This window comes from Hydra viridissima, unplaced genomic scaffold (genome assembly GCF_058129835.1).
Source record: "Hydra viridissima isolate aposymbiotic clone 2 unplaced genomic scaffold, HvirCarnegie_v1 scaffold_4, whole genome shotgun sequence".
NCBI lineage: Eukaryota > Metazoa > Cnidaria > Hydrozoa > Anthoathecata > Hydridae > Hydra > Hydra viridissima.
The window spans coordinates 4,656,537-4,667,500 of NW_028324303.1; the positions used below are offsets into that span (position 1 = coordinate 4,656,537).

The 10,964-nt window shown below is 28.2% G+C and overlaps 2 protein-coding genes across 3 annotated transcripts in view; one reads left to right on the forward strand and one right to left on the reverse strand.

Moving 5' to 3' along the window:
* Nucleotides 1-4,312: 4,312 nt before the first annotated feature.
* LOC145183503 (zinc transporter ZIP9-like) lies at nucleotides 4,313-9,052 on the reverse strand. Its single transcript, XM_090086265.1, has 8 exons — nucleotides 8,878-9,052; nucleotides 7,764-7,866; nucleotides 7,366-7,599; nucleotides 6,497-6,553; nucleotides 6,176-6,261; nucleotides 5,926-5,967; nucleotides 5,508-5,600; nucleotides 4,313-4,851 (listed from the first exon to the last, which is right to left on the reverse strand). Exons 1-8 carry the CDS (start codon nucleotides 8,971-8,973, stop codon nucleotides 4,612-4,614), a joined length of 951 nt encoding a protein of 316 aa, XP_089942391.1. The 5' UTR covers nucleotides 8,974-9,052; the 3' UTR covers nucleotides 4,313-4,611.
* A 1,875-nt stretch (nucleotides 9,053-10,927) lies between these two features.
* LOC145182892 (uncharacterized) overlaps nucleotides 10,928-10,964 on the forward strand; it is a 10,276-nt gene continuing 10,239 nt past the window's right edge. For both annotated transcript variants that reach the window (XM_090084668.1, XM_090084667.1), the window contains exon 1: nucleotides 10,928-10,964. This exon is cut by the window's right edge and continues 103 nt beyond it. The gene's annotated coding sequence lies outside the window, so the exon portion shown is untranslated.

Below are 10,964 nucleotides of genomic sequence, written 5' to 3' on the forward strand. Positions count from 1 at the left end.
TTCTGTTTCATTTCAAAAGTTTTCCAAAATGCCTACGACCTACGAAATTAGTGTTGAGACAAATGATTGTTAATGATCATGAAAGTGGCTTCGAGTATAGAAAAAGTGCTAAAAAAAATATAATAAAAGCAAGGCGACGGTACAATCAATAATACAAAAATAAAAAAAAAATGAAAGTGTGCAAAAAAAAGCTGGTTCAGGCCGTCCACTAAAAACAACATCTCGAGAAGATAAGCTTATTGTACGAGAAGTAAACCGAGAGCCTGTTATTTCTGCTAGAGCTATTAAAGAGAAACTAAACATGAACGTTTATAAACGAACGATGCAACGTAGACTTTGCTCTGCAGGGTTTTATGGATTACAAAAAAATTAACAGGAGCTGGATAGGTAAATATTTTGCGAAACAACCTCATGTTGATCATTGAGTTTACATTTATAGCCTGCCTTTTTTAAAGCCTCTTCGTAAGGTGGAGTAGCATTTTTAAAAATAAGTTCGTTTGATGAAGTTGAAGATAATCTTAATTCAACAGTGCGAGGTTGGTGGTTGGAATCATAGTTGACATAACTCAGCTCATTATCACATTTCGAGTACGGTTGAAAAGAATTATCATTAAGATCAAGTGTCACATCGAGATAATTTACGATTTTCATATTGCATTTGATGAAAATAAGAAAATCATTACTTTTAAATATTTTCACGAAATGTTTTTTGATTTTTTCCATCTGCTGGCCATTTTTGTTTTTAAATATTGCTAGCCAGTCGTCACAATATACCTCGAAATCTTCTTTTTTATAATGTTGCAAAATTTGAAATAATAGAAAGATTCCTACTAATTCACATACTTCAGCACCATCGTCAGCCCCCATCGTAACATCGAAATGGCCGCCATTTTTCTTAATCCACGTTTCATCGTTGTTAAAAAGTAAAGATTTTCTTGCATGTTTTATTAATGTTTTTTGCTCAAAGTTTTTTATAAGGTGCTGCTCGGCAACGTTGATTGCAATCTTGAGCTTTTTTTCACTTATTGAAAAATCATTAATGTCAAAAATTAAAAATTTGTGGAGATGTTTGTCTATATATATATATATATATATATATATATATATATATATATATATATATATATATATATATATATATATATATATATATATATATATATATATATATGAGCATGAATACACAGTGTAACAAAATTTTGACTTTTTTCTGTCATTGGTCAGTGAATGTTATTTTCTATTTTCTTTCACCTAGAAAACTAAAAAATTATGATTATTTACTTTAAACTTTGATTTTCTTAAACTGGCCAGCGATATTTTGAAACTAACCTATTGCCTCCTGCAATCCAGAGAGATTCCACACTAATTTGGTGAAAGAAAATTTAAAAAAACTTTCTAGATGATTCCAGAACCTTCGAATTAATTATAAATGTTCCACGATTTTCTAGAATATTCTGGTAACGTAGATGGCAGCATAAATGCAGGGAGCGTATGTTAACAGATCAGTTTACTTCTAGCTGTCAGAGTGTACACAAGTCGCTCGTCATCAGTCATTATCTTCATTAACCAACCATGACATCATGATGTTGTAAGCATCTGGAAGGTAAGACACATATACAAACATCTATTTATATATATATATATGTTTTCATTCTGCTTTTTTTACAGGTTGGTACAGGGAAAAACAGAGCTATGAGATCTGCGATCCCCCGAATTTGGAAGGAATCAACTGATCACTCAAGCAATTGTTTCTTCTGCATAGTAAAAACATCCAAACACCAAGCAGGCAAAAGTGCACCAGCTATAATATATCCTGACCTTCTGTTATCCAGAGCGCCATTACCACATCGCTCTGAGCTCCCCATACCTAATCCTCCTAAGAGAGAGCAGTAGTGTTTACAAAGGAAAAGTAGTTCAGAAGAGTAAAGAGAAAAATGTGCCGGATCTGTTAAGTATTATTTTAATCACCAAAAAATCAACGTTCTTGAATGGCCCTCCCAAAATCCAAATCTCAATCCTTTTTGGCATCTTTGGGAGTCCATCGATCGCAAGTTAGTTGGTAGAAAACCGACAAACAAAGACCTTTTATTTGCCTTGATTAAAGAAAATTGGAATACTAATCTTCAGAATGTTCTCATTAATTTAGTTAATTCGATGCTGTGATGCTAGTGAAGGCAAATTGATGTACCACCAAATATTAGCTGTCTTACTGAAACTATCTAATTGAAAAATTGACAGCTTAATGAATAAATTTTCATCAAGGTTCAATTGTTTCTAAACTTTTTTGCACAGAAATCTTTTTAAAAAAAATAATTAAACTTTATGTAACCGTTATAACTTATAATTTTTGTGGTTTGTGTTATGAATTAAATTAATATAAAGAACGTTTGGTAAAAATAACAGTTGATTTGAGACAGTTTCAGCATGCTTTTAACCCACAAAACTCGAGGACGGCAAAGAAAAACAACTTGTGGAGAAGATATTGCGTGAACTTAAAACGGATCCGTTTATCTCCAGCAACACCGTAAAACACAATTTAAAGTTTAATTCAACGTCACTTACGATTAGAGGACGTTTAACAAAAGCTTATCTATTAACAAAAACACAAAGAAATGAGCTGTTTTTGAAATATTAACAGCCAGAAAAGAGATTTTGTAGGATTGTGCATAGTACAATAAGAATCGGGGATATTCCAGTAAGACAAATAAAAACTTAAAATTTTTGGATTAGATGGTAACCAGGATAGACCATCAAATATTTTGACCCAAGTTACACAAAAAAAAAAAAAAAAAAAAAAAAAAAAAGGGAAAGTTTGACGGTGGAAGCATTATGGCGTTGGGATTTTTCTCGTCTTTTTGTGTGGACTTATTCACCTTATAGCAAACAATATGACAACTGATTTTATATCAACATGCCAGAAGAAATAATGCTTCCAAAAGAAAATTAAGGAATGCAACAAAATATTTATGTTTTCACATTATTAATTGTTTGACCCTTTATAAACTATAGATTTTTAAAAACTTTTGTCTGTATAAAATTAAATTTTCTGTATAATATTTTTAAAGAAATGATGTATAACACTAAATGCTAATGTAAAACAAAAATCATTAGAAGGTTTGTAAATTATTTACAAAAAAACCTATTTTTCTAAATTTGTAAGCCATATTTTTCCATCAATTTTGTACATTTCATAACTTGTTCTAGGCTTTGTTTTCGAAACGAGGCTTGTTAAATAGCCAAAAAAATTTAGTATTTTTCTTTTAGCGAAACCTTGAACCTAATTTTAAAAGCTTTTTGTTCAGTTAAACGATCTTTTTTTTTAAGACCACGTAATAAATTGTTCATGTGATTGCTACTACAAGGATTGTGAAATATCATTCGCATAAATTGTTTATTCACACTTGATATCAAAATAATCTTGTGGATAGTTTCAAGTAAATATCCACAAGATTATTTCGAAAGTAGAAAACTCGAAGAATAAAATGACGTCTTAAATCGCACAAACAAAAGAAACTTCGAGGGAAGAATGGAATGTCGTCATAAACTTGCATCAAGTTTATACAAGTGCACACAAAATTGCTAGAATTGTTTCCAAATCGCGCTCAACAATTGATTCAGCAAACGCTTTGACTGAGTACTTAACAAAGAAAGATCAAGCCGGCTATTAAAGGTCGAGTAGTCAAAGTAAATCCAAAGTTTTCTGTAACAAAAATTGCGGAATGCAGCGAATGTCAAATAATATCTAAATGTTCAATTAATACAAATTGTTCGAAATGTTCTAAAACAAATGGTTATCACGGCCTAATAGCACGTGTAAAAACACAAAAAAATAAAAGAATTAAATTATACTAAGTCTTGCAAACAAACTGTAATTGTTTTGGAATAAAGTAGTTTGGTCAGATGAAAGCAAATTCAAAATATTTTCTCCAAAACGTCAATTCCAAGTGTTACACTCAAGCCAGACAGCGCTTGAGCCAAAATGTCTACCAAGGTGCCCCCTCTAACAAATTCTACTCTCAATGATCAACAATTTGACTCCAATTTTGTTTTCCAGCATGACAATGAACCTAAGCTCACTGCACAAAGTGTTTAACAATGCTTGTCAGAATGCATTAAATGAGTTGGCTCAATATCCAGAGCTTAATCCAATGAAACCCATCATTTTGATTAAAAAAAGAACAACATGATCTCAAGTATGTCATCGTAAGAGAATGGTAGAATATTCAGCCTAAATTTTGGTCCAATTTTTTTTTTTTGGTCCGGGAACAAAAAAATGCGGAAAACTTATTTAATTTTGTTACTGGATATTTATTTAAACACGATATTCATTTTTACAATCAACTGCATTTTTGCATGTTAAAAAAAGTTATCATTAGTGTAATACTAATAATTTTTTAATAATGGTTAAAATTATTAATATAAAAATATTATGCTTTCTTTGTGTAAAAACTTAGCAAACTTTTCGAATTTCAAGTTCGCCATTTTGCAAAAGAAATCAACGCAAAAAAAAAAAAAAAAAAAAAAACGAAAAACAAAAAACATTAACATAAGATGCCACAATAAACGCATTAGATTTGTTGTAGGAGAAGTGCATGCTTTAAGATTTAAAAATTAATGCTTATGGTACATCCCTAAAAAAAGAGGACTTAAAATACCAATAACTAAAAAAGTTAGGTCTTTTCTTGATAACACCGCGTTATGCTCTGTGTGAATCAAAGAACCGTCCTTACTTATAGCGTGGCTTAAAAGTTCTGGCAGTATATGTACGGTTGCCACATATAAAAATGTGCCCGCCGAAAACAGCATTGCAAGACCGGTACCATTCATGGTTGAAAGAGTTTCTTTATTTGTCTAAAAAAAGAAAAATGCAATCATATCGTGTTGAGCAAGTTTATATATTTTAAATTTACTTGGAACACCAATTATGACCTAAATAACTAATTCGTGGGGTTAAAAAAAAATAAAAAAAAAAATTCATAATGCCCCTAAAATACAGTAATGTTCCCATATAAGATATTGACAAATAAATTTTACCTGATATTTCATAATTATAACATGCACATTAGTAAATGATATATTGTTTTAATGAGAACAATTATTTTTCTCCCAAAAAAAAAAATATACAAATTTTTAAAGTTCAGTTCTGAAAACTCAACTGGAATAAAAACTCCAACATTTTGTGTTTTTAAAATTTTTCAATTATATTATTTTTTTTGTTACGAATGTTACCAAACTTGACATTTAAGTAATAACCTATTAACATTCAAATTAAAGATGATAATTTGTAATTATGAAAATATGAAATAAGTTAATTTAAATGTTTTTGCATTGTTACCACATATATAGGATTTAGGTGGTAAAAGGATAATATTTTAGGTGCATTAATAAAACATTTAATAAAAATGTCATTTAACATAAGATAAATTGCAGGAAAACGAATTTTTTTCTTACAAACTATCTTCATTTTCTGATTTTTGATAATAAAAAAACCACAACAAAAATTATACCTGACTAAGTCCATAATATGTAAGAATAGCAGATATAGGAGCAGATAAAGAAAAGGCTAATAAATGACGCCTTATGCGACTTCTTTCAAGCCCCTAAAACGAAAAATACTAAAATGACACAAAAATTTTTAAGTGAATATTTTGAGAAATAAATGCAGCATAAAAAGAATAGAAAGATAAGTAATACAAAATTTATATAATAATATGGCTGTTCTTTCTTTCCTTTTATTTTTGGATTTCTACAATATATATATATTTGAATTTATATTATAAAGGGAATTTTAAAAAACAATGTACATAATTTTAATGTACAACTATTTCTCAACTTTTTGTTTTATGGAGTTGATTGATTTGTGCACTGAACAACTCAAATATAAACAATAATAAACAGATCAGATTTTTAATAATAACAATTTACCTCATGAAGCAAAAAGGAAGATAAACCAAATGCTGCAGGACCCTAAAAAAGTAAAAAAAGAAAATCTGTAGCTAAAAACCCTGAATAAAAGTATTTAAAAGATGATGCACCTTCACAAATACTTTATTTTTTTAAAAGTGAAATTCTGAACACAGATTAACAATAAACCACAAAATATTATATATCATATAATATCCTTACAATATCATACAAAATATCATTACAATATTCTATATTACATTATGTTTACCTTATGAAGCATTATAGCAATGAACACAATCATCTCAACATCAGCTTGTGCTGTTGATGCAGCGGCCCCTAATGCAATTCCATCAGCTGCCAAGAAAACAATAAAACAATTTAAAATGAATAAAATTTATATTACTTCACATTTAATTATGATACTGCAATTAAAAAAATCATGCAAAGTTTGTCCAACTAATTCAAAATAACATTAACAAGATAAATAGTATTAGAACTTGATTAATCAACAACTACTGTGCAGAACAGTATTATTATTTTAAAAAAATGCTTACACTTAGAACAAGCAAACCAAACTAAAAAGTCTTACCAGCTGCATGCACTAGTAGTCCTAATGTTGCTGTAAATGATTTTTGACGCCCATTTTCTGAAAAAATAAAAATATCTATAAATAAAACATAGCACATATTTTTACAAAATATATCAAATTTAATGCGCTTTTTGCATATTGTTGTTTATTTATATTTCAGTGCATCATAGCAAACTTCAGTTATTCCATGAGAAACTAAAAAACTCACTAAACACCCACACACCTATACACACTCACACACACATATATACAGTGAGAAAAAGAATAAATGGTGCATATTGTTACTTTTATTTAAACTCAAATTTTATTAATCTTATAGATAGTAGAAGTATGTACCATTTATACATTAAATTTTTTTTCCTTGTCCTGAGAAGCTATTTTGTTGTAGCCTATTGCCAGTTTCTTGTGGTGTAAACTTTACACAAAAATTATTTTTGACAGCTACTTTTCTAGCACTTGTAGAAAAGCAGCTTTGGTAGCAATTTTGGGTAATCTTTGTCAAAAGTTTTTCATCATCCCAACAAAATATCCTTTTGGCTACAACATCCTGGTTTATCTGCTACAAAACTAAAATTTTATACTTTTTTACAAACACCTTAAAATTGTAGTGACTGGAAAAATTTAATTTAAATGCTTTTTGAAGGGTAACTATTTTTTTATATTACTAATACTTCTTGCTCCTAATAATAATAATAAATAAATAAAAAATAAAAAAATTTCTTTAAACAATATTGATATCACATGTCATCATGAATATTTTAATTCATTTCTAAAGCAAAACATTGTTTTCAATTCAACAAGAATATTGCATCTATGCTGTTTGTATTTATCGACTTGTCAACTTGAATGAAGATTAAAATAAGAGATACCATTTGAAGAAGGGTGAGAATGTGAACCACCACACAAATGATCAATAAGAAGCATAAACACAAATCCCAGAGTCAATGATATGCCAATAATTGAATGTAATTCAAACTCAGGTGTTAAACGCTGTTGGAGACCAATCCATGAGGAAGTATCAGCATGATCTATTCCTTTAAGATTCTCTTCAGCATGAGTAAGTGAGCGTGATTTAACATGATTACTATGAGCAGCCTGTAAAACTTCAAAATACATCATTTTATTACAATTTTTTATCAAACCTAAAGATTTTTATATAGAATATTTCTAAACAGATAATATCTATTAAAAGTTTCTGAACCAAAATAGACTTAAAAATCGTCATAATAAATCTATAATTAAACTATATACTTAAATAAAATTTTACGTTGCTGTTCATAAAGTGAATGAACTCCTTCTGGAATAATAACAGAGAGTGCGGCTCCAACAATTAACCCAGCCCCTGTTATTGACATAGTGCGAATATTTTTCTATGAAAAAAAGTTAGAACTTCTATCATAAATTTGTTTAAGCAACAGTACTATTGTTGAGTAACTTAGAGGCTGTTTTTTTTTTGAGAAAACTTAATTAAGAAAATAGAAAAATTTGATAAGAAAGTGAAGTATGGCAGTCATTAAGGAATTATAAATCAGTCTTGAACAAAGCTATATTGCAACTCCATTCACACACAGACGCATGTCTGAATTGCTTTTATGTAAAATCATTTTCTTTTCAGACATCATAATTTATATATTTTTAAAATTTACTTTAATTTACTATACAACTCATTTACTTCTTTAAAACAGAAGGTATATTCTCCTAAAAAATCTAAAACAAAAAAAAACAAAACCAAAAAAAATAACATAGATTTGACTTACATTGATACCTGATAATACTACTTTATTTTGGTAAATAGTGTTACAACATCAAATATATTAATTTTCTTATTTGATTGTATTCTTAGAAGAGTAACACAAGCCAAAACCTTTTTTAAAACATTAGATTTTTTTTAAATTTTAGTTGAACTAGTTGATAACCAGAGTTGAGTTTACAGCTGCAAAACAACTGCCTACAAAAGAACTAGCAAATGAGAAGGCTTACTCCCAAAAAATTTATTTCTTTAACAAAAAAGGCAACTGTTTATTGACTGAACTTATTATTGGTTTTTCCACTAGGTATGACATTTTTTTCATCATGAAAATGAATTCCACATAATAAAATTTAATTTGTTGATTAGAATGGATTTGTTGGCAATCAATTTTGCGATGGTGCACATAAATTAACTATTATACTTTAAAGCACATAAAATTTTCAATACTAAATGATACTAATACATTTTGTATATATATAAAATACTAATGTTGTAATAACAGTGACAATAAAATAATAATAACAAGAAACTTATAAATTTATAACAAAAACTGTTATTCATAAAAAAAAAGTACAACTTGATACATTTTATATATAATAGAGTTAAAAGTATTAACAATTGCTTATGGTACCTCTGAAAAAGATATAGATAATGGTATCAAACCAAATACATAACATCCAACTAACATAGCAAAGCTGAGGCTAACTAATCGTGTTGAAGGATCCATACTACAATTCACATCCAATAAATGTAACAAAAGATGTTCTATGTTATTAAAAAAAGTAATTAATTAATACTGATAAATCAAAAGAAAGAACTTTACTAGTACTGAATTACTTATAGAAGTTAACTATAGTTAATTTTTAAATTTGAGCTAAAATAAGTTAGTACTAAATTGAATAAGTTTCCAGGAATATTGGAAAATGGAAATCCTTACAAGAATTTTTTTGTTCACCTAGTTTTTTACTTTTAGGTATTCATATTATCAAGTATTTAGCAACCATTAGCAAATTAAGTTAAATTTAATTATTTTTCAATTGCTGAAAACAATCCATTAGATACATATACGTATATAATAGGCTACATTTTCCATTCGTCTTAAACAGATAATTCGCCATTTTATAGCATTTTAAACTTTAAAACAATTATATTATATTTAGAACGTAATAGATAAGTAAACTATATTTTGCCAATATATATTTTCAATGTTTATTTACATTCCATATGAGCACAGGGTTATCAATAAAAAACTATGGTTTTTGAAAACAACTGCGCCGCTTTATGCCACGAGTATTGTCTGTATTTCCAGACCTTTTGGGAATCTGATATTTTTTTCCTGATTTTCAATTGTATTTCTGTTTTCATTCCTTATAAATGTTTTTACAAACGTTCCTATCAATAAATTAATCAGATCATTCACATTCTAACTTTCTTCTACTCTTCAGCATTAATCACTCACGTAAATGTACAACATCATGGAGTCATGTATATCTACTTAATATATGAATAAAATCAGCAGAAAATGAAAACCACAAAGAAATCATGGTGCGGTACATTTTCTGGTGAGTTTAGTCACTTAGTGTCTAATACTTCCTCAGCACGTTGAAGTATATGTATAATAACTAGATAAAGGATACACTTTTAAATTATTTTTAGATTTTATCTTTCAACTTTAGACTCAATGAATGAGAAAAATTCTGGGTTAAAAAAAATTTCTTTTAGCACCAACTTTCAGATTTGATTAACTATAGATAATGGTTAGCGATAGATGTAGAGCTGTAGAGATTTGATATAGATGCTGAAAGCTGTCATTAAAGAAATTTTACTAACTCTGTATTAAGTATTAATTTGATTGTTAAGCAAAAATGAATTTTATCTTCTCGATGTAAAACAGCAATTCAATATTTATATTTTTAATATTTTTCTTTTATTATTTCATATTAAGTTTTTTAACGAATCGACTTCATTATAGAAATCTATTTTTCAAGATCTGATTTGTAAAGTAAATGTTGATTTTGTTGTTTTTAGATTTTCCCAATCGATTAGGATCAATATCATTATTTGTCACAAAATAACGTTTTGGAAATGTAAATTCACGTATTCAATTTTCTACTTTCACCCTAATTTTTTGACCATAAAGAACAAAGTAGTGGTTTATGTTAGAGGTAAACACTGACACACTCACCATTTATATTTAAGAAATTAAAAAAATTGAAAAATAATTACTATTATGCTTTTTTTGTGTACTCGTTTTCAGCTTTTGGGTTTAAATTATAAAAGTCTTTTAAGCAGAAGAAAGTTTAGAGCAGAAATTAATATTTTACCAACTCAATTTTAATTACCAAGTTCAGATGTAATTGATACTATACTGTGAATGAACACCAACTCCTTCTAGATAAGAACCAAATGATCGTAGTTCTTAAACACCTTTACCTGAAAGTAAGCGCCTTGTTTTTTGCTTTCCAGTCAAGTAAAAAATTCATAACATTATTTCATTTTTTGGCCCAACACGGAACACTTAGATTCCAGGAAATATTTGATCTAGATGACGTTAAACGATTAAATGGTTAAATAGTTTATTGACTTGAAACATGTCTTTTTTATATTAAGATTTAAATCTAAGTTTACACATTTACCAATTGATCAGCTTTTAAGATGTAAACCTATATCGATTCTAATAGTATGCATTGCCATCCCGGTAAACTTCAAAGGAAATAT

Bases quoted from the DNA above. Each gene is read 5' to 3' on its own strand.
- LOC145183503 (XM_090086265.1), bottom strand. From the start codon at position 8,973: ATGGATCCTTCAACACGATTAGTTAGCCTCAGCTTTGCTATGTTAGTT. The intron at 6,262-6,496 runs GTAAGACTTTTT...TTTTCTTGGCAG, and splicing joins ACTACTAGTGCATGCAGCTG to CTGATGGAATTGCATTAGGG. The intron at 5,968-6,175 runs GTAAACATAATG...TTACTTTTTTAG, and splicing joins TTGCTATAATGCTTCATAAG to GGTCCTGCAGCATTTGGTTT.